At 35.9% G+C, this 25,262-nt stretch overlaps 1 protein-coding gene across 4 annotated transcripts in view; it reads right to left on the bottom strand.

Moving 5' to 3' along the window:
• Nucleotides 1-25,262, bottom strand: part of C16H8orf34 (chromosome 16 C8orf34 homolog) — a 522,081-nt gene that overhangs the window by 190,421 nt on the left and 306,398 nt on the right. For 3 of the 4 annotated variants that reach the window (XR_015715789.1, XR_015715790.1, XM_087825423.1), the window contains exon 14: nt 3,636-3,699. The exons of the other annotated variant lie outside the window; for it this stretch is intronic. Coding sequence is in view for 1 of the 3 variants with exons in the window: in XM_087825423.1 (XP_087681549.1) it covers nt 3,665-3,699 (35 nt within the window). In the remaining 2 variants the exon portion in view is untranslated. The remainder of the gene's footprint in view (nt 1-3,635; nt 3,700-25,262) is intronic. 4 annotated transcript variants of the gene reach the window in all.

Below are 25,262 nucleotides of genomic sequence, written 5' to 3'. Positions count from 1 at the left end.
TTTGTCCATTTCATCTAGATTATCTCATTGGTTGGAATATAAATGTTCATAGTGTTCTCCTGTGATCTTTTTTATTTCTGTAAGCAGGGTTAATTTATGATATGATATACACTGAAATCCACTCTGTGCACTATCTGCATATTAAATCATGCTTTATATTGATATGCTGGTCATGTTGTCTTTGTGATGGTGCCTAGCATCTGGCTTCCTGGGACATTCAAGTAAAGTATTTCTGTTTGGAGAGGCAACATTCCTCTCCAACTCACCATGCATGCATGGAAAACTGAACCCCAGGATATCATGAAGGAAGAGATTTAAAAAATAGAGTAAAATAATGATATCTGCCATTTATGGTCTTCTTAGTATATTCTAGGCACCACACTAAATACTTACTTGATTTTATTTAATTTTCTTTACAACTCTCCAGCTCTTACAACTTATCCCATACTTACAAATGCAGGCAAGGAAACTTAGCCTAACAAAAATTAAAAAGGAAAAACAAGACTCTTCTAAGTTCACAGTATAAGGGGCAGAGGTGAGCCTTGAACCCAGGTCTTTCTGTCATTAAGGCCTGCCCTTTCTTCCAGGTGATTGCACAGAAGAAATAGAAATCATTCTTAGTGATTTTCCATAGTTCGTGGAAATTTGGGCATTCATTTTTCACAGAAGGATATGTTTCTCAATTTTCCTAATGACTAGGTCGGGTTGAGAATGAATTTGTGTTATGATTATTTCCTGCTTACACACAGAGAAATGTCACAGGATTTTAAGGCTTGACATGTTTGAGATACTCTAGGAAGAAGTAAAACTATTTTATAGCTGAACAGTATAGTTATTTCAAGGTAGGAAAGTTTATGAAGTTTTTAAAATTTCAATGTAACATAAAGCTCATGAGGTAAAATTGTAAAAACAAATATACTGTATTTTAATATTTAATGACTAAATAAGGTTTTTATTCTTCCAGAGTGGATTTGATTAGACCAATAAATCCAATAATCTATCCAAAAGATTCTTTTATTTTCTTTTTTTTCAGCCAAGCAATGAATAAGTTCTGTCTAAAGATAAACATAGTAAAGGTGAAATTAAGAGAAGGCGTGCTATGTTCAAAATTGACAATAGCCTTGCTATAGACATGTACAAAGTGATTTCTGATATAAGGATAGCAGTTTTATAAGTCTTGGAACTAATAACCTTACTAGATAGCACACACTTGATCTCATAATTGAACGGAAAAGGAGGGTTGCAATAAAAAAAGAAATCCAGGCCCATTATAATTTAAAACACTTAGTGCTTGATTTAAAGCCATTGGCATCTCATTAAAATGTTAGATTTATGAGATGATGATAACGATAATGGAATAACTAAAAAGTAACCTGGAAGTAAATCAAGAGCTAAAAACACTAACATGAAAACATATACAGGAAAAAATACAAAGGGAAAAATCCCACTGTTAAACTTTTAGCCTTCAGAATTTAGCATTTAATGACATTTCTCTCGTTAGAGCAGATGGGAGACTATTATATTTTTATGATAATAATAAAACTCATGTTTTTCCTCCAAATATTTCTAAACCTAAGTAGGAGAGCAGACAAATTGCTCTAAGCAGGCATTGGTGAAGATGGAGCTTTTTTCTGTCAGCTGACTGTGGGGCAGGAAAACACTACCTTCTCAAACATTACTATTAAAATTCCTTTTATATACAATTATTCTCTGTGCAGCAGCTTTTCTCAGGAATCAGAGAACACAAATGATGGCAACTAGGAAGAAGGAAACTGAATTTTTTCCCAGAAAAATTCTCCTGTGGAATTCTTCATGCTTTTCCTGTTCTTATGGTTGCTGAGAACACAGGGCATAGTCTTTACTACTAAGGTATCATCTCAGGAAGTCCCCCAACCTCGGTTTTCCTCTGTTTTCTCATCTGTAAATCGGACACTAATAATATCTACTATATCGAGTCGTGAGGATTAAATGAGTTACATTAAATTCTTGGGACATCACCCAGCACATGGTAAGAACCCAAAATTATTACCTGTAATTATCATTTTTGTCTAAACTACCTCAATGATCTTCCACCAAGGCTCCTGGGTGTCAAACTTGCCTCTCTTCCATCCATTACCCATACTTGATGACAGTGATCTTTCTGTTGTAAGATCACTACCAGGTGACCAGATGGACATTTAGACCTTTCGTTTTTCTTTTTTACTTTAACCATTACTGGAACAAGCTTCACTGTGGATGTCTTCTAGAGTATATGTTGAGGTAGGTAAGCATACTTTTTAGTAAATTACCAATTTATGAGATGTGTATATATTTCCACCACTCCTACAGTCTACTTCATTTTTCTTCACTTATCTTCACCTAATACATATTTTTCACATTCACATATATGTAAATATGTATTTTCTATATACATATAAGATATTTTACTTATTTCATATTCTGTTTTTGTTTCCTTTCTCTCAATGAAATATACACTCCAAGGGCAAGGATTTTTATCTGTTTTGTTCAGACAGGCAAGATGTGTGATGGCACCACAGAGTATGGATGTAAAAGTCAGACTTTACTAGGGAAATATAAAAGCCCAGAATCATTATAGGAGGCACACAATTTCCATTCTCTTATTATCTTACAGACACATTCAAGATACTTCTGGACACGTTACGGTGCTATGCTCCATAGAATGAAGCCTGGTCCCTTATCACATTTTTTATAGTAAGAACAGCCTTGTGCATGTCTACTAGTCACCAGTCAGGACTCTGCCACCAAAAAGCCTAAGTAGAGGCCGTTGTCTGATAACACTGGGTGTTGGTGTTGGATAATCTCACAGGAAGGGGCTTCAGGCTGAATGGTGAGGGAAGTCCCTCTCTGCTACTCCCACGGAAAGTTGAGCTCAGTGCTTGAGTTCAGGGGCAGCTTCTTCTATCAAGAGCATGTAAATCCCTCTACACTGACCAAAGAGAGACAAAGCCCCAAATTTCAAAGGGCTGATTGCCATGCAGCCTGAGATTCCAGAATAATTCATTGGACAATTCTGTTTATCTTCCTTCAGATATGATATAGAAAGGCAGTAACTCACCCTTTTATCTGCTTGCATTTTAGAAGGGACAAATAGAAGAGAGCAAGTATTAAGTTATAATCATAGTAACAGGAACAACCATTCCTTTCAATATATGAGTTGCCAAATGTGACTAAGCCCTGAGCAAAGTTTCATATATATTATTTTGCTTAATCTTTACAAGAACAGTAGGAAATAAGTATTATGAATCCCATATTATATGAAAGAAAAGTGAGGCTGAAAGGGGTTAAACATTTTTTTTTGGTAAGATGCTATAGCAACTTTCATGTGAAAATTTGAATTTAGATTTGAACCCAGATCTTTCTGACCCCAAAGTCCATGGTGTTTCTAGAATAATAAATACAATACTGCTCTAATTCGGTAAGATGAAGAATAGATATTTGGGGGGAAAGTTATTTGGAGATAACAAAGGTTAGAGAGTGAATTAAAGGAGAGGTAGCTGGATAGGAAGATCGCAGACAGTCCAATCCAATGATCTGTCAATTTAGGTTTCATTCCTCTGGCATCATAGGATGATATTAATAAAAAATATATCAACCTTTAAAATATTATGACATACCTTAATGCCCTGGTTTCAGTTGGTATGTCTCAGGCTGGTTCAATTTTGTTCAGAGTGGAAAATCCTAGAAAGGAAACCACAATGCCTGTTATGTTTCATCCTTGAAAGTTCCACACTGTCACTTCTGAAGTATTCCATTTGTTAGAAGTAAGTCAGTATTTATAGCCCTGCCTTAAGAGAAGGGAGATTGAGTTCCTCTGTTTCAGGGGAGATGTATTAAATAATTTATGAGCATATTTTAATACAATCATACTTCTTAAAAGAAATTTTAATGTTAAAGAGCACTTTTCATCTCATCAAACATAAGACATTTTGCTACCACTTAGTATAAGCTCTTACACAATGTCTACCAGCAGAAACTCTGAACTGAGTGAAACATTGGCTAGAGTAGGGTTCATTTTGCTACAGGAAATATTCAATAAATACTGCAAATAACCTTTGCAAACACTTTGCCTTATGCATTCTTTAGTGGGTGTGGTCAGGGCACAAACATTTCTCTCTAAACACCAACAGGGCTGAAAGTGACCAGTGCAACAGGCAGTGTTACGATGTGGCAAGAATGTCTTTCTAAATATGCTGACTTGTTTAGTAGCATTTGGATTTTCCAGTCTCCTAATGGATACTGCCAAAACGTCTTTTACTAGAAACAAAATGTGGAGAGAATCAATCCCTGATTTTTGATGATTTCATTAATCAACTACTGGTATTACTTTAAGGTGAAAAAATAGGGCATGTCTTCAATTTAGTTAAAAAGTCAACTAGAGTTAATTGAGTCTAGCCAATATAATGGTCATCTTCTGCTTCCTTCACAGAAGAATATATAGTGCTTAATAATTGGAAAGTGAACAAAAAACAGTCTACTAATCACTTGTTTTGCTGTTATGAAGCACAAAAAATTAATTTGGCTATTTCTGTCTTTTAAGTGAATCAACATGATGTTTTGACATCAAATATACAATACTCTCTCTCTTCTCCCTTCTGGGTGAAATTATATCCAAGGCAACTGGCTTTATTTAATCTAGTTTCTTTCATTAAAAATAAACAAAGCCTGTCTGAGAGTGAGGCCAAAAGCCCACATGACCACAGCCACTGTACTCTGTTGTCACCATGTGACATGATCCATAAATAATTGCGTGAGCTACTCTTCTTGAGAAATCCCAGGGCTCTGAATAAAGATAAAATTTTCTATGTCCAGATGATGAGCACAGTCAAGATTAAACTCCAGAACTGCTGACTCATCATTGCTGATCAGAATTTTTACTGAATGTCTTTGTTCAGGTTGGAAAAGTGCCCCCTGTGTGGCCAGTAAAGGATGTGAGGAATGTAGTTCTCCTCTGGATGAATTCCATCATGGGCTCCTGCCAGCCTTCTTCTTGGGTCTGTGGGATTCCAAAAGAGACAGAGGACAGCTGCCTAATCCTCCTAAGCACCACATGAGAGACCCCCTAATAATACTAAGCCATGGTATTTAACTCATCAGTAATAACCGTTGGGTTTCACAATATGATTGCATTGTTTAACCAACATAATTTCAAGGAGTCACAGAAAAGCGTAATTACTAAGTTCTAATCTTCTAAGCATATCTCTGCAGGTTGAGACTGTAGATGTCAACATAACAGCCCTTTTAAACTCTGAGAATGTATGTGTGTGTGTATCGGTATATGAATTTCAATAGCCAATTCATATTTTCAGGGTTATTGACATCTTTTTTTTCTTTCTTTTTCTGATGACATCAGATCAGAAGTAAACTATTGCAAAGGGAATTTTTAAAGGAAATAAGAACTCCAGATTTCCGGTCAAGGTCAAGATAGTGGAATAGGTTAACACTGTGCTCTCCTTTACGACCACATAAAAATTACAGCTAAATTATAGAACAGCCACACTTGAGAATCACCCGAAGACTAGCTGAACAGAACTCCTGTAACTAAGGATGCAAAGAAGAAGCCATGCTGAGACGGGCCTTAAAAAACAACCTCCAAATAACTAAAACATGGACATGTTTACTGTGCCTCTAGCTTCCAGAAGATTCTATATAACCCAGGTGAAGGAGCTTTTGATTTGCTTGTGTTACATGTAGCATGCTGGACTCCAAAGCTATACTGCTGGCCCCAGGCAAGTCACTTAAGCTTTCTGTTCTTCATGTGGGAATGGGGATAGAGTAGTACAGACTTATGTGAAATATGTAGAAAAAGATCTGTCACACAGTAAATGGCCAATAAGTGTTATCTATAATTATTTTTAAGAAAACAGGAGAGAAAAACGGCCACTTAATAGCCATCTGAGTTGTTGATCTTTAAATTTCCTATAATCTTCTTAAGAATTCAACCTTGGCATTTTCCCTGCAGTATGATATAAATATGTTAAGGTGGCTTACCGTCCTATCAACCTTGGAAGAAAAACCTTTAGTGGGCAGCAGAGTTTTATTTGTAAAAAAGTTATTTAAAACAATTTGTACAAGACTGAAGTCAGTATTTCTTTAATTCTAAAGATTTTTCATCCAAGGTTGGTATTATCTTTTAAAACAATTGCCTACTTTGTATAGACACTAATCCTATCCATCCATTTATGTATTCTGGTGGCTATTTTGAGAACAGACAGAAGGAGGGTAGAGGCAGAAGCAGGAAGGCCGATTAGGAGGCTAGAGATGGCGGTGCATCAGCGCCATGAGAAAAGGTCGGATTCTAAATATGCAATATTTGACGATAAGTTAGCTGTGATTTGAAGAAAAGACATATTCAAGATGGTTGCAGGGTTTTTGGTTTAAACAATTAGAAGAATGAGGTTGCCTTTCCCTGAGATGAGCACTGCTGCACGATGAACTGGTGTGGGAGGGAATGTCAGGAGCTCGGTTTCAGATATTTCATATTTGAGAGGCCTCTTGGCTTCAAAGTGGAGATGTGGAGATACTGAGTGATAACGTTGTCAGATAAAATACAGGACACCCAGTTAAATTAAAATTTCACATAAATGCAAAAACTATTTTTAGATAAATACAAAACAAATATTTTTATGGTACATACTTATACTAGAAATTATTCATCATTTGTATGATGTTCTGATTTTACCAGATGTCCTATATTTTTATTTGATAAACCTGGCAATTCTATTAAGCGGGCAGCCTGAAAATGAAGGAGAGGTCACAGGCTGGGCTAATCAACCTAAAGACCATCTTTCAAGTTACGTGATTGGATGAGATCATAAAAGAAAGTGAGCATGGACAGCAATGACAACTGACCCAAGGATCGAGACCTGGCACTCAATGTGTACATTGCACAGGTCAGGTGACAAGGATACTAAGGAGAGGACTGAGGGTTAGGAGGGAAACGGGCTGAGTGTGGTGTTCTGGAAGCCAAAATAAAGGGAGGGTTTCAAGTAGGAGCGATCGACGGTGCCTATTGTTGCTAATAACTGAAGGATGATGGAGATGAAGACCGAGAAGGTATGCGTCAAAAAAGATATTCTTAATTGTATCCTTAATGACAATTTGGTTTTTTGCTGGGTTGTGAAGGAAAAAAAAATCTGACCAAGGGTATGTTCAGAATTCTTTTGGCGATGGCAAATAGAGACAATTCTTTCAAGGAGTTTTAGACAGTGAATAAAGGGAACATGTCATCACCCAGAGAGGAGAATGAAGTTAAGAAGTTTACTTTTATATATATATGAAACTACAGATATTTGCATGCTCATGAGGACGACCCAAAGAGAGAGAATTTAATGATGCAGGAGGCAGAGGGGATAACAGCTGGAAAAACGTTCTTGTAAGGAAGGAGGGAATGGGATCTAGAGAGAAAATGGAAGAATTGGCCTTGATTGAGATACAGGTCACTCATAGTCGCCTGTGGCAAGGTGGCGATGATGGCATGAGTGCAGGGAGGTGGTGGTATTTAGTGGAAGTTCCCCTCTGATTGCTTTGGTTTCCTCAGTGAAAAGGGAGCCAGGTAGCACTTTGCCAGGTATGACGATTAGTGAGAAGGGGCAAGAGGCCTAAACCCCTTTGTTTCTTGCCTCTCAACATTTTTGCAGTTTCATTTTTTCTGAATTTGTTCATTTCCTGGTGATAAAACTTTTCACTTCTGTCTTGTTTTCTATCCTATTTAACGGTGCACCTGTCATATCTCCCTCCAGACTTTGTAAATTCTCTGAAGGCAGAGATCATTCCAGCTCCTGTGTAAATTCCTCTGCCTTGATCATAGTAGATGATCAATGAAAATGGATTAAGATAATTAAGTTTTCAAAAATGAAGTGCACTCAATCCCCAGAAACTCTTTCACTTAGGCTAGAAAACATTCCCCTTTCTTCCAAAGATCCACTGTATATTGTAGAGGATCCAAATGAGTTAATAAATTCTTTGATCTGGCAGTTATAAAAATTACATTATAGAAAAAGTTTAAAATTATATTAGCAATGGACACTGAACCCAAACCACTTAAGTGTGCATAAAATTATGAAGCAGAATAAACATATCAATTAGGTTTCAAAGTGGAAAGGAACGTTCTTGAAATAAATAAAGACTGGTAGGTTCCAAACAGTAAGCCGTGGATTCCACATAGAACTTTAGATACAATTTTAAAACATGGAATTTTAAAAAATGTCGCCAATTATGTTCTTCTAAAATATTAACCAGGTGAAATCATGTAGATATTTTCAAAAGGGGAAGGAAATATAAATAATTATTCTCAACAAGTCCCCATATATTAGTGGCTCAAAAGTGTTGATATGCTAACATATTTACAAATAAAATAATAGTTATATTTGGTGAAAAGATTAGGTATTAACTTCAAAAGTATATATAATTATGGCTCTGGTTTATTTTAGAGTATAGATCTAACCACATACTATGCAAATTAAAAAATATTATATTCAGTGTTTATGTAATTGTGTGGTATTTCCTCTGAAATTACAGTGAAAATATCTATAATTAAATAAATGCTCTCTCCAATTACTGTGAAGTCTCCTAATCTCTTTGCCTCTGTAAACAAAGACCTATTGTAATGTACTTATGAGAGTTCACCACTCATGAAACTTTCACACATTTCCTGTCTCTTTTAGAAGAGTCAATTAACCCTGTAGGGATGAGTTATCACATAAATAACCTAATCTTCAATGATTAGCTGTAATGCCAATATATTCCTCCACTATTACAAATAAACTAATTGCCTTTTTAATTTACATATCATGCATTTCACACTAAAATTGTTTCAGCTATTTCAAACTTAAATCAGTTTTTAGTTATTTTTAATGCAATGATCTGTCTTCCATTTGTTCCTACATTCCCAATAATGTCAAAGAAGCAACTACATCTGTTTCCATTTTCAAACTATTTGATGTAATATTTTCAAAAGAATAGCCAGCTCAATGATATAATCAATTTAAAGTCTAAGCTTTTTATAAACATCTGACTTGCAAACATGTGGCTGCTGAGAATTATCTCTATTTATTTATTTATTTTTAGTTTCATTTTATTTGCAAATTCGTTCTTTTCCTTCTGGAATTAACCACTTCTTAATTCAGGAAAAAATAATTTTATTTATTTTTGGTATGACATGAGGCTGAGACTTCACATTTATATATACTTGACATCTCTTATTTCTAAATCTCCAACATCTGCAATACGTGCACTGGCTGTGCTTCCTTTGGGGACCTGTCATTGTTTGGGGCTACTTCCTTACCTCTGTTTGTAGAGATGAGCTCTACTCTGACTGTGACTCTTTCACTGGAGCTGCCTTTTGCTATTGCTTTGTGCCATTATCACACAGACCCGGAGAACACCAGAGCTGGGATGGTCTTCAGAGTTCACCTTGGCTACCCGTCCTGCTTTATGGCTGAGGAATGAGGTCCAGGGATGGGATTTAACTTGCCATAGTCACTGAGTAGTGAGAGAACCAGGATGGGAACCCAGATCTATCACTGCTACAAGTGAAGCGCTTGTAGTTTTTGCCCATTGAGTATGATGTTGGCTGTGGGTTTGTCATATGTAGCCTTTATTCTTTTGTGGTCTGATCCCTCTACTTCCACTTTGCTGAGAGTTTTTATCATCAGTGGGTACTGGATTTTATTAAATGCTTTTTCTGCATCTATTGATAGGAGCATGTGATTGTTATCCTTCATTTTGTTTATGTGGTGTATCATGTTTATTGATTTGTGGATATTGTACCAACCTTGCATCTCCAGAATAAATCCCACTTGATCTTTTTAATGTTTTGCTGGATCTGTTTTGGTAACATTTTGTTGATGATTTTAGCATTTATGTTCATCAGGGATATTGCCTATAATTTTCTTTCTTTGTAGTGTCTTTATCTGGTTTTGGCTAGATTGTCCACTTTTTTTATTATTATTATTAATCCTCACCCAAGGATATTTTTTCCATTGATGTGTTTAGAGAGAGTGGAAGAGAGGGGGAGAGACAGAGAGAGAGAAACATCAATGTGAGAGAGACACATCGACTGGTTTCCTCCGGCATGTACTATACACGTCCTGACCAGGGCTGGGGATTGAGCCTGCAACTGAGATATGTACCCTTGACCAGGCTCAAACCCGGAATCGAATCCACAGCCCTTCAATCCAAGGGCTGATGCTCTAACCACTGAGCAAAACTGGTTAGGGCTAGATTTTCCACTTTTTAGCTCCATGATTTTAGATAAGTTGGTTGGTACCTTAATTGATATTCCTCAGTTCCCTGTTGTGTGAACTAAACATAATAATATTCATACTTAGGGTCACAATGGAGAATAACAAAGTGACCCTTATCAAAACTCACTTTGTGCCAGTTCTTTGGTCTAGAATATAACACGACTGTTACTTTATTTTCACAAATACTTGCTCCATTTTACGTGTAAGCAAGCTCTAGGTTTAGAAAAGTTAGCTAACCTGGGTTTTTTTGAAGCTTGCTCTACTTTTATTTATTAACACCTAACATAAAGTGAAATTGGAAAGTTGATCCAAAATTTTCACTTATGTCTAAATGAAGATAGAAGAGGGAATATAGTGTTATAATCTTTCTAAATTAATTAGATTGCAACATTGTTTGTTCATTAGATAACACTTATTCCCCAAGTTGTAATATTTAAAAACCACCTCCAGAAAATTGAGCAAGGCCAATTAAACAACATATGGTGTGTTAAGGAAATCACTCTGCCTTGTTCTAAGGTATTACTTACAGGAAAAAAAAAATTTCTTTAAATGTCTCATAAGAATAGCCTGTTTTAAAAATCAATGGTAGAGTCTGAACATTCTTGATCAGTAATTTGGTGATAAATATTAGATTGGTTACTCTTGCCAAATACAACCTTATAAAAGAAAAGCCTTTAAATGTATTTTCCATTTGGGTATATACACCAGTTTATGTTTATCATCTTTCTTCCATATTGATAATAGCTTACTACTCACACACTATGTCTTTTAAGGTAAGGGACAGATCTAATCTGAACCCAAAGTAAATAAAAAATTTTTTTTCAGTAGCTCTGTTATTAATTAGATATATTGAATAGATCATTTGTGGAAGTAAAGGCATTAACATGCTCCATCTATATCTATTTTGCCAGCACAAGGAAATAAAAACAGCCAGAAGTAAAGGAGCCAGAGCACTCGAAGGTGTTTCTCAAAAGATGGTCCGCAGGTAGAATCATCTGAGAGGGGTCCAAGTGCCTATTTCTGAGACCTCATCCTAAATTCACTGAATCCTCATGAAAATAAAAGCACAAAATGCTACCATGTGGGAACCATGGGCCATAAAGTGTAGGTGGGAAGGGAATGCTGAGTATGTAAACAATTTGCTTGTGAAGCCTATTGGATGTATGAGTTTGCCTTTTATTTCAAAGGGGAATTATGTCTAAATACCTTACAGAGTTGTAGAGAGTCTTAGCTAGGTCATCACCTGGTATATAGTAGCACAGATCAGGTTAAGTATTTTAACCTTAAGGACCTTGGAAGGCCTGATATATATAAAGTCATTTCCTTATGTTCAAGAGGCCATGGCACACCAGGAAATTAGGACAGGAAATACAATGCACAATTAACCTGATGGTTCAAAGTGGGATCTCAGGGTCTGACAGGGACGCTAAGCATGGAAAACCTGCAGGAACCTGCAGGAAGTGCATTACAGCCGCTTTCTGGATGCTCTAGTGGAACAATGGAAGAGAAATGGAATCCTGTCTATTTGCCAGATTTAAGAGTATATTTCACTGCACATTCTTCCTATAAAAAATTTTTGTCTGAAGTCAGGATTTAAACAAATATTTTATACACTACCCTGTAATAGTAGGACTTTTGTTAAGTGAGATAGTAAATCTCTTCTTTTAAAAATCTACTTAGAGTTTAGTTTTCTTTTCTATGTACTGAAAATATCCCAACTGATATATGAAGCTTTAAAAAGTAATCAGAAACACAGATATAATTTTTGTAATTTTTATATAAAAATTGTAGTGTTAATTATAATATCAAAAATGAAAACAATAGCAGTCTGAGTAGTATGATTATGACAAGACATGAACCCTAAAGTACTATAAATATTTCAAAAATTACTGAATGGCATTAGAAAATAAAATATTTTCTCAATTTTCAGTTGTATGTAGAGGATAGGGCCTGAGTTATATATGTGTGTGTGTGTATATATTAAAGGAGGTAAATATAAAAATGCTAACAATTATCTTTTAGTTTTAGATAATTTAAATTAATTTCTCATTACCTTTCTAAGTGTCTGATATAATTTACAGTGAATAGAAATTATTTTATAATCAGGAAAACATATATATTTCAAGAAACTCCAGTTAAGAGTAGTCAAGCCTGGCTGGTGTGGCTCAAAGGTTGAGCATCAACCTATGATCCAGGAGGTCACAGTTTGATTCCCAGTCAGGACACATGCCAGGGCTGTGGGCTCCATCCCCAGCTGGAGGCGTGCAGGAGGCAGCCGATCAATGACTCATTGATGTTTCTCTCTCTCCCTCTCTTTTCCTCTCTCTGAAATCAATAAAAACATATTATAAAAAAAAAAAGAGTAGTCAAGATCCTAGAAGGACATATTGACAAATCAGTAATTAATATTCATCACTTCAAATAAAACTAGGGAAGAGACGTGCCCTTCCACGCCGTGCTGTGAGAGGGGTTTCCACACAGTCCTGTAGTAGGAAGCAAAGCAGAAAACTCTCTATCCTTACATGACATTTTTTTTGGGGGGGAGTCCCTATTTTGGAACTCTGTTCACAGGACAAGGAAGTGGGAACAATGAGGTTAAACTGTGTAGAATCATGGAGTTGGCATTTTCAGCACGTGTCACCCGGGGCCTGAGACTCCTCCAATAGCTCAGCTTCTAACTCCAGTGTTTCCCGGTCCCACATTCTTAATGCCTGAGAGCTACTCTCTGTTAAAGTGAACTATTGAACCATATGCAAGAATCATGCACCTTCCTCTCAAAATATTTGACCAACAGAACGGGATTAAAATGATGTTGGCTAACGTGGGTTATAATGATTTTACCTATTGGGAGCTATTCATCTGTATGTTGTTTTTATCATTTCAGATGTTTGTGGAAGGAGAGTGTGATTACTCGCCAAAATCTACATTATGTCATCTGCTCTGTTCTGTAAACAGATTACATACACTGCACAGACCTAAGCTGTGGGCTGTGGTTAGCTAATTATGTTTAATGCAAATACACACACATGTTCAATTCATTTTAAAGGGATTAATTATAAGTGCTGTATTTTAGTTACAAGGGCTTTAGGAAATACCTCATCACAGTAGTACACCAGAGTCATTTAACAGGTTATTTTTTTAATGAATACAAACCATTTGGAATATTGTATACAAAACTGATTTTTGAGAAAATATTCACTAAGTACATCAAATGTTATGAGATAATTTGGCAAAAGTGTTCATCTCATCTATATGACAAATAGATTTGGTCCAGGTACATCTAAAGCATGCCAATACCTAGCATATCTATTTTTATTTCAAATCTAGCATACAAATTGTTTCCAAACACAGTCATATGATTATTAAAACTGAACAATGAAGCCTAGCATTTGCTCTAGCAGCAAATAATTTAGATTGAAATTTAAGTATAAAAGAGTTTTGTTCTTAGGGAAAGTAAAAATAATAATAATAATCCCATCTTGTTGGACAGATGCAGTGTCTAAAATTGTGCCCTTCTGTTTGCTGTGACAGATGCCTCTGATTGCCTACTCGATGTCTATTCTCCACCTGTGCTGATACAGCATGAGTTTGATTGAGGCAGTATGTAGCCAGGTGCAAAATTGAATTTCTTAGCCTCCCCTGCAGCTACAAATGGCCATGTAATATTTCTGGCCAATGAAGAGGAAATGGAAGTTTCTGGGTGGGAGTTCTAAAAGCTTTTATTTTGTTTTTTAAGACACAATACTACCTGTATACAACTTTTGTTCCTCTACTTCTTACTGTCTAAAATGATGGATGTAGAGAATCCAACATGTGACTATGAGGCAACAGCCATATGTGAATGCTGCTCCAAGGGCTACTACACAGAAAGTTGGAAAGAGCTTGCAGCACTGATAGGATTACGCAATCCTCTATATCACTTCTGAACAGTCTACATCTAGGCATTTTGTTTCATTAAAAAAAACACAAAACTTTTATTCAGTTGAGTCCCTGTAATTTGAGTATCCTGTAAAATGGGTTTAAAATGCCTTCCTTCCTGATAGAAATACCAATTATGATTATCAGCAGAAGTTCATTGTTTAGTAGATGTTGTTAAAGTCATTTAAAAATTGTTCATTTCGAATTCATGAAACAAAGAATACTTGGGTGATTTAAAAGTCTAAAGTGTTCCTTCTCATTACCCAGCAGATTGCTCTTTTTATTTATTCTGGAGAGTATTTTCTGTATTACAGAGTTTAGACTCTTTTTATAAAGCATGATTTCTTAATAAAGACGTACATGGATTGGGCATCACATATCCTAAGGTTGCAAATTTGGTCCAGCATTGTATGATATTTTAATACCATGAATTGATGTTTATCATGATGTTTAAAATGTTCATCTTTAAAGAAAAAAATCTCAGTGGTAACCAAGGCCACATAGTCTATTCTACAGCCTAAGAGTCTTATAAGGATTCCCATTGGAATTCAGTCCTAAGGAGGAACTCAATGAATCTAAAACATTTGAATTCTCATATCTGAATCACGATTTAGTTATGAAAGCCCAGAAGTTTAGCAAAGTACCAACATCATGTCCTTATATGGTTTAAATGTACATACTCTTTGTTCAGCATCTTCTTGTGAAAAATCATTAAATGCCACAAATGGAGCTAATGGATTTATCCTATTCTGCCATAATTACTGCATGTTTTATAACTGTACTTCATTAAATGAGGTATGAACCAGGTTGACAGGTTAAACAAATTCTGAATATTTCTCTGTATAATACTGGTTTTCTTGTTCTTTTTTTCTGAAAATACATATAAATTTACTTCTCCATTAACTCATATTTTTCTCAATATTTAGAAAAAATATATAAAAATACAAAAAAATTTAAACTGCATTGTTCATCATACTTCCTCTCCTAATAATTGCCATGCTTCATTACCATCATCATTACTGAGCACTTGCAATATAATTGAATAGCTCTGGTAAGTGATTAGAATGATGAACATAGAAGCGAAATGAGGAATGAAGGTGTGCGTTCCTTTTCAGTATTTCATTATTCATGGTTCTTTTCATCTATCAAAGGCACTATGGTGAGTAATTTTAAATGTGCTGGGTTAAAATTGGGGTGGGGTCAGTGTTTGGAGTTACCAAACAGATAGGGGAAGCATTAACCTTCAAAAGCATTCATTTATGTATCTCCACCTGGGTCACGTAAAATATATTCTACTGTCCTGTTCATGCTATCCTAGAATTCTGTTATAATTGAGCTAATTTTATATTTGAGTGAGATATCAAAGCCTTAAAGCCTGAGTATTTAAAACATGTAGAAATAATTACAAATGAGAATCCTGGGAATGGAATATGCTTAAATCGGTACACAAAGTTGTCCTTAATAATAATCATCCGAGCAATTCATACTATTGTCACTTTCCTTATATCGACATAGACATTCTCAAACCATTCTTATGCTTAATCTTGATTGTGACTACAACTCATGTAGTGGGCCATCTAACATGGCAACGCGAGATCAGGTTTGGACTGAGGGATGATATGGAATTCAACATCATCTTCAGACCAAGCATAAAACCATGAGTTAAACACCACACTTGCTCATAGATATTGGGCCATTAATTATTCAAAACAAAGCATCTGCTCATTTAATTAAAATTTACTTTATGTCATAAAACATCTCAATCTCAGTTATTTTTCTCATGAATTTTTTAAATCTTATTTTTAATCAGCTTTACTGAAGATTACTTTATATCTAACAAATGTACCAACTTTAAGTGTACAGTTTATTGAGTGTTGACCTATAGATATGCTTATATAACCACTCCCTCAATCATGACATGAAATATCTCCATCAGTAAAAATGTTTCTTTGTGTCTCTTTGCTGTCAGTCTCCTCAGTCCCTGCCCCAAGCAACTGCTGATTTGTTACATCACTATAGGTTTACATAGAAACTAGAATTTCATAAAAAAGAAGTCAGATAGATTTGTGTCTTGTTTTTTTCCTTTTTGGTTAGTACAATGATTTTGAGATTCATCTGTGATGTTGTGTGTAGCAGTAGTTTGTTCCTTTCAGCTGAACTGGAAACTATCATATGGATCATCTGTCTGTTCATTCACCCGATGATGGATATTTTAGTTGTAGCTGTGAATAAAGCTGCTATGAACTTTCATGCACAAATCTTTGTGTGGGCATATGTTTTAATTTGCCTTGGGTAGTTACCTAGCAGGAGAATTACTAGATCATAAGACAAGTATGTTATGTTTAATTGTAAATATTCTGCAAAATTTTTCTCCAAAATGGTTGTACCGTTTCACATTCTACCAGCAACATGAAGGCAGGTGTTCCACCATCTCAGCCTCCTCAATTTTTATTCAGTTCCATCACCTTAGACCACCAGGCTCTACTTTGGATTCTCTCTCTGGATCACAGCCTATGAACTATCCAGGCAGACAGCTTGGAAATTGTATGACTTGCCTCCTTAGACACCATTCTCTCAGGAATCAAAATTCTGCCTATTGTCCCAATTCCTGAAAGCAACTGTATAATATATACTGCCCAGGTTCTTTTATTATTTATAGTCAGAGGGCAAGTTCTATACCACCTACTCCTTCATAGTTAGAAGAAGAAATCTCACCCTTATAGCTTTATGGCCATAGTCATTTATTTTTGCTTAATAAATAAAAGTGGGTGTTTGATAACACATATACTTTTGTAGAATTCCTAATTTTGCAACTTTATCTCATTAAGCGTATATTAGACAAAAATGTTTTTATCACCATATATTCCTTCTTTCTCAGTCCAGACCCCTGAGTTTTCTACGGTTCTCTCAGGCCTCCCAGAAGTATTCATTAATTTAGTTAGGATCACAAATAGGAGGTGATATATCCTTAGAGGTTAACACAGTCCTATGGGGGGAGGAAAGATAAACTATTTCATGAATGTAAAAGAAATATGGACCTGTAAAAATTCATACAATGCACAAATAAAAGAGGAGATGAAAATGACTCAATGGGCTTCACTTTGGAGTGTCTATTCTATTAGTTTTTAGATAACAAAAACAGTGATTTTACATTTCATCAAAGTTTTGGAGGTTCATCTCCATCCACATAGTTACATAAAAATACCATGCCTGTGCTCCTTCTGACTGCTTCTTCCCACCCTCAACCCCTTCTCTGTCCACCTGGGTATCCATGCTGTCCTTCAGAACCTCAGGACCACACTTAAAATTCTTTCTTCTGGAAAACATATCCAGGCCACTGTAGTCTCACTCTTGTGTGTTCTCTAATGACTCCAGAGTTTTCACTATTACGACACTTGTCAAACTGTGTAGTAAACATCTGTTTATTTATCTGACTCCAGAACAAGACTGCAAAGACTTAAATGAAGGGCTACATTTTGCAAATTTTTGCATCCCTAAAACACAGCACAGTATATAGCATGAGAATGGATTAGAATTAAATTTTTGTTTGAGTTAATAACATTAATATCTTGGCTGTAAGATGGTTTTGATAAACACGATACTGCTTGTCAACCACACTGCTCCTATGTATCTCAGCCGGGTCTCAGGTTTAGAAATTCATGAATACTAGCACGTGAGAAGTAGATGTCAGAGAAAACACTCTAATGGATTGGAACCTGCTAGTCTGTTTAGTCTGTACAATGCCATCTATTCAAACAGCACACTATGCACAGCCTTCCTTTTTATCATTTTAACATTTTCTGAGAGTGATTTTATTAGAAATGAACAACTCCCAGGGTTATTGCATCAGGGGCTACAGACAACTCTGCTTCCTGGAAAGTTCCAAGTGACATGGGTACAGCTGAGATTAGCTAAAACATTACCAGTCAGTCAGGGATTCAGGAATTTAATATCCTGGTACAAATCCAGAAAGGGATGAGCTAGATATCTTTCCTTGAGTGATATGTTTTAAACCTATCAATTCTGTGCTTTGCTATGCACAGAGGGCAAATGGCTAGATCTAGGTTATCAGCCGAGATAAATTATACACATTCAAACTACTACTACTAGTTTCTTTCAGTAGGTAAAAGTAAAGCAGAATACTTTCTACTACTATTATACTTAATTTTGTTGCTACCAATATACTCAACTATAAAATAAGAGTTTATAACATTGGCCAGGTACCCCCCTGCTTCCCTGTTTTGCAAAGAGCCCATAGTGATTTGAAAGTAATATTTCTTTTGATTTATAGGCCACTTCATCTCAAGTGGGAATCACTTACCTCCTTCCGCTGTTAATTCTTTTAACTATAAATTAAAGACATTTCACTTGAAAATTCTTAAAATCCTTTCCTACTCTATTTTGCTATATGATATTAAATCTATCAAGAATGTACTACACTGGAGCATTGCACACTAAGTTCTACAAATAAAAATGTGCTGGTGAGATTTGTTATAGAAATAAATTAGAATTTTCCAAAGATATAAAAGATGATGTTGGCCATAAGTTCAACATCATCAGTCATTTGGGAAAAGCAAATTAAAACCGCAATGAGATATCACTCCACACACACTAGGAGGTCTACCATAAAAAAGACAGACAATAACAAGCATTGGTGAGGATGTGGAGGAATTGGAGCCCTTATACGTTGGTGGTAGGGATGTAAAATGGTGCAGTCATTTTAGAAAAAAATTTGACAGTTTCTCAGAATGCTACATATAGAGCTAGTATATGATCCTTCAATTCTACTTCTTGGAATATACCCAAGAGAAATGGAAAAGTGTCTATACAAAAACTTGTACATGAATATTCACAACATCCTTATTATTCATAAAAGCCAAAAATTGAAACAACCTAAATATCTATCAGTTGATCAATGGACAAACAAAATGTGGTATATATAGCCTTGCAATGGAATGTTATTAAGTAATAAAAAGAAATAAATGAAGTAGTGACACACATCACAACATGGATGAACCTTAAAAACATTATGTTAAGTGAAAGAAACCAATCACGAAAGACTGCATATTATATAATTCCATTTATATGAAATGTGCAGCATAGGCAAATCCATGAGAACAGAAAATAGATTAGTTAGGTAAAGTATTGTAGCTATAAAGTAGAATGTTATGCAGGTAATTTTTAATGGTTTTGAGGACAATTTAAAGACATGGGAAAATGCTCCAAAAACATTTGGGGGGGGGGGAAGCTGGGTACAACATTTTATAGAAGAAAAAAACACTATTAAAAAGTATGTTTCAAATATATATGTAAAATTCTTCTTTGATGATTATAGAAAATTTTATTACATTGGAACTAAATGCTACTTTAATGTTCTAATATTGATCTGAGGTGACATTATTTATTAGGAAGCATTTCAGAACAGAACAGTCTGAAATAAAATTGTGCAGCCTTTTTAATAGCATGCAGCTGAAAAATTTAAAAATTTTAAATAGCCATTAATGGAACAAGTAAATGTGTTTTTTCACTTTGAATTCAGAAATGGTGCCTATGAAACATTAGTTTTATCTAAAAACTCCAGAAATATAATTATGCCCTATGAAATCAAAACCATATTCCAACAAATTTTTATTGATTACTTATTAATTGCCAGATACTGCCGAACACTGCAAATGTATCTGACAGAATCACTGCCCTCAAGGATTAACGAAGAAAAGAACATGTATAAATAACTGTCAATGTGTGTGAATGGGGAAAAATGCAAAATGTACAACTGAGCAAGTTGTTAAGAGAGAGAGCAAAATTAACCTTTGGGAGCATGGAGTGGAGGGGATTGTGGGTGATGGCTCCTTATGGGAGACAATGTTTGAACAGGGTATTTAAAATTAAGTACCAATTCTAAAACTCAAATCAAGAGGACTAGAGCTGCAGGGTATGTGATATTAGGCAAAGGGAAAAACATGAACAAAAGCAGTAAGATTTGAAACAATTCTAAGATCTGGGGGCCTATATGTCCTTCATTATTGCAGGGGAAAGTCCAAGAGAAAAGAGATGGAACATGAAATATGAAAAGTAGCCAGGACTTTGGAAGATAATGGATACATATATTACGATTTATCATGCCTAAATGTGTCATAAATTCAAAATAATATTGGCTTATACAAGACAGAAGTTTATTTCTGTCACACGTAAGGCAAGTTTGGAAGTTCTGATGGCTATGGATTCAGGCTCTCTCCTTTTGCTACAGCATCTTTAGCATCCCACCTCTCAAGTTCAGAGGTGAGCTAGCTCCAACCCTCACAACTACAATCCAGTCATCGGAAAACAGAAAGGAATAAAGGACAAGCTGCCTTCCTTTAAGAACACTTGGTACAAGTAATAAGTGAAACTTTTACTTCCATCCCATTGGCCAGGACTGAGCCATATGGCCACAGTGAACTACAAGGGAAGCTGGGGAATTGAACCTTCAGTGTGGGCAGCTATGTGTGCCCTAAACATGAGGGGAGAGGTTCTATTACTAAAGGAAAGGGGATAATTAGAAGACCACCAGCAGTATATGGCAGGGTAACCTAGGAATCATAATGAATTCCGTAAGACATAGAGAACAACCAGCAGGTTTTAGGAGGGAGGAACACAATCAGATTTTTAATTTTAAAATGCCAAGGTGCAAAGGATGAGTTAGAGAGTGGCAGTGAAAAAAACTAACAAAGAAACAAAAAACCAAACTGGTTTTGGGGCCACTGTGATAACCCAAACAATAAATGACAAAAATAGCAGTGGGTATAGGGAAGAGAGGACGGGTTTCCAAGATAATCAAAGGATACAATTAAAAGGACTTTACTGGTTGTGAGAAGGTGAGGCAAGGAGAGGAAGAGGTAACAACTCCTAGAAAATATAGTAACATTTAACAAATGAGAAATAATTCAGAAGCGGACTTCTAAAGATGGATCAAAAACATCTCAATTGCGCAGAAATAACATTTACATGGTTGCCGTGCTCTTATGTGTTGATATGAATTTTTTTCAGGGGGTCTGTAAATTTGTTCAACTTAAATTACCTTAACCTCAGTAGAGCAAATCTATAATTTTGGTTATATTAATATAACAGCAAAATCTTAATTTACCAGCCCTACCAGATACAGGAAAGCAGAAAATACTAAGAAAACTGTCTCAGTAAGACTTTATTGTATGCCATTCAATTCATACATATTATGTGCCAAGCATTGTGCTAAATTCTCTTACATTTTCCCAACTCTATAATTTTACAAATTTTACAGATGAGCAAATGATTTAGAGAAAGTTTATTTAACCCAACCTCAGAGACAGAGCTAAGATTTAAACATGGGTCTGTCTATGCTTTTGAGCACACCATCACCCAGCCTATACTGTGCTTCTAGTGTTACTGTATTTCTGAAATGGGAAGAAACAGAAAAGTAGACTAGTGATCTTTGAAAATGTGAGTACGCAAGCATTACTTACATTCTACAAGGAAAATGGGAAAGGGAGATGTGACAATAAACTAGCCCTCTCTGTTATTTCTCTATTACAGAAATAATGCTTAACATTTTACTATAGAGATGTATTATATTTATACACTAAATGACATCACTGTATTAACCAGTTGGAAAACTAGAAACCAAAGATGGGGAGTGGAAAGGTCAACCCTCTTCCTGAGACAGTCACAGCTCGGTGATTGTTATGGACTGAATGTTTGTGCCCCACCCCCCATTCATATGTTGATGCCCTAATCCTCCATATGGTGGTGTTTGGATGTGAGTTTGGATGAGGTCATGGGAGTAGAGTGCCCTGATGGCACTGGTGCCCTTATGAGGGGATAGTAGGACCAGGGCTCCTTCTCTTGCTCTCTCTCTCCTCTCTCTCTCTGTCCTATGTGAGGACATAAAGCAAAGAATGGCTGTCTCCAAGCCAGGAAGGGGGCCCTCACCAAGAACCAAACCCACAGGTACCTTGATCCTGAACTTCTCAGGCTCCAAAACTATGAGAAAGAAAAGTTTGTCCTTTAAGCCACCCAGTCTGTGGTAATTTGTGACAGCAGCCCGAGCTGAAAGTCCTTAGTCATGTTCACATTTGGAAAGGCAAGAGAGCGTAACCCACGTGCACACAAAATTCAGTTCATGCAAGGAATCCTAATGCTATACACTTTTCTTCCTGTTTGCCCTCAAGTCACCACTTCAGGCCATACTGTGCCTATCTCAGGTTGGTACCAGGCAGTCCTTCCCTCCTGGTGTGGCACCGTCTTCCTTGTCTTCTCCCCTCAAGTCCTTCTTGTCTTTCTACCACTTTACCTTCCCCTGTGAGTCCTGTCTGCTTCTCGTTTTTTGGTCAGACTCCTGCTGAAGCTGTCAGTTAACCAATTCCTCGAACTTTCCTGAGGAACTTGTGGAAGAGTGGAAATTAGGACAGTGGGAGGGTGGAAAGGGGGGTTAGTGTCTTCAGATCCTTGGAGGCTGGAATGAAGAAAAGCTGACCTCACTGCCTCCTCCTCAGAATGCAGCGTAACAAATCTTCTCTTGCTGACACCAGTCACCTGTGTTGCATTTTTCTCTTTTTCCCCTCTAAGCAGAGATGAATTCTCTTATCCTGGATTAGAGACTCAGAAGGGTTTGGTGGTGGTGGGAGGGACATCTCCAAACTCCCACACTACATGGTGTACAAATATCAGGCAGTAAATGTGTCCCACAGAGAAAATGCCCTTCCCTTGATTTGTGAATCTGGAAACCATCCAGGAAGTATGGTTTTAGAGGAGATTTTTCCTTCCCATCCATCCAGGAGGAACGCTTAGGTAATTAATTAACATATATACATGTGTCTGTCTAGTTAGCACTGGGATGAAGCAGCGCCAATTAAATTGTCCTTCTAATCTGGAGGCTCTATGGCCTCATGACTGTGGAGAAATTATCATCAGAGCCATCTTTTCTGGTTATTGATATATTATAGTCAGTTCCATCTCATATTCAAAACCCTCTATGTTCAAAGCATTTATAAGTACTCTTGCCTGTACTAGAGTATTCCAAAAGTAAACAACTTGTCCTGAGCTTTCTGAATACTCCAGAATTCTAGAATTTATAGCAATAAATAAATAATAGATTACCTGATGCTAAATAATAGAACCATTTCTGAACCACCTTTTTCCAAATTAATAATATTTTTCCTTCAATTAGTCTTTTTCTCCTGTTTAATTTGCAATATGTATTGTTGAATATGAAAATATCTGGTTGGTATCTACTAGTTAATAATAATAATGATAATGATGAAACAACTAACTTTCAATGAGCACTTACTCTGTCTTAGGCATTCTGCTAATCAATTTTAAAATGTTTTCTCATTTAGATCAGAGTTGGTCATATTTTCTCATTTTACAACCAAGTAAATTGAGGCTCAACTAGTTTAAACTCTTTACATACTTGAGATGATAGAACTATTGACCATCTGGCCCACCGTCTAAGCTTTAAGCACTATGCCTTATTATTTTCCTACTGTCTAAATAGTCAGTGCCAAGTTATGTCCTATTAATCCTGTGGAATGGCACTCCACTTGCATAGAATGCATAGCATTTATATTAGCAAATGCTTCTAAATTTTGAAATATTTAGAAATGCAGTCTTATACCTATGGTGATTTCTTGATCTTTTAAAAATGTCTATTTTTTTCCAACCAAGAGGCAGAAATATTCATCATAAACTCCCCAAACAAAGGATCTTGCACCATGCTATGAAAGAAATACAATTATGGCCATGAGCCACACAGAGCAGCTCTGAGATAGGTCAAAAGTGCCTCTGTCAAGAGAATTAAAATCATTGGATAACTAAATCATGCCAAGATCAGCACCAGAAGCTGATCAGAGGAAGAGATCTTATTGTGGTTTTGGAGACCCTCCAAACATATCAGATGTAAGTCATATTTCTACTTAGGGTCCCTTTAATGTATTTTTTTTTCTTTTCTTCTAAATATGAAGGAGGTGTACCACTGTAAAATTCCCCAGTGACTCTTTAATAGGATAAGTGATTATCGATTGTTCACTATGAGCATACATGAATGAATTCACTCCTGGGTCTTCATCATTTTTAAAGGAGAATGCACATTCAGCTGCAGAAATGTTGTGTCCATTAACATTAAAAGGTAAAGGCTGAGTAGCATTTCAGTGAAATACAGTAATTTGTTGGTGTTGGAAATTACTTTTGGACATGTGCCTCCTTAACTCTCTCTGGCAAGCATAGGAAGACCAAAGATACAAAAATACGACATCAAACTATATTGGAACTCTGAAAAAGATTTTTTTTATGAAGATGGTAAAATATTTTGGGGAAAAAATGACCCTAAACTTTGTGACAGGGCCCTCCTTTATCCCATCTGCTGAGGTTCTTCATAAAACAGAACTTGCCACTCTTCTTTAATACAGGTTTCCCTAGAGCTTTCATAGAAATCCATTTGTTGGAAAAGCTCAGCACTAACTAATCCTATATTGTGGGCATGTGGATTAAAAAAAATAAATAAAATAACCCTACCCAACACTGGCAATATTTTAAAGGCAGAATTGTCTATGCTACATAAATGAAGTTTATCAAGAACCATTGCTTGAACTCAGAGACCATGCCCCATCCTTCTCATTTGCCTATATAGACATGTGCCCATTCACAGCTTCTTAATGCACAACACTGAATGTTGAAATTCACAAAATTTTTTCTTACATTTGTAGAGTTCAAAAAAACATTAATGTGTATTTTGGAATAGATGTGAACTTTGTGAACTTAATAAAATAATATGTAATTTAAAAAGTCTCTAGTTGGCCATCTGTAAAGAACAAAAACTATATAAAACATTCATTATTTTGGTTAATAATTTTTCAATAGAGGTTTATTATAGACCACATGATATGGCAAAAGAACAGAGAATTGGAAGTAGGGGGCCTCAGTTTTAAACCAATTCTGAAACACAATTTACTTCTGAGTGCCTCCAATTTTTTACCTATAAAATAAGATTTATATTTTATAATCTCTAAGATTCCTCTTGAGCTCTGTAATTCTGTAATGTCTTAAGATAACACTAACTTAAGTCCTTTC

This window comes from Miniopterus natalensis, chromosome 16, assembly GCF_054644295.1.
Source record: "Miniopterus natalensis isolate mMinNat1 chromosome 16, mMinNat1.hap1, whole genome shotgun sequence".
Classification (NCBI taxonomy): domain Eukaryota; kingdom Metazoa; phylum Chordata; class Mammalia; order Chiroptera; family Miniopteridae; genus Miniopterus; species Miniopterus natalensis.
The sequence above is the reverse complement of the archived record's forward strand: the minus strand, read 5'-3'. Positions and strand labels throughout refer to the sequence as shown.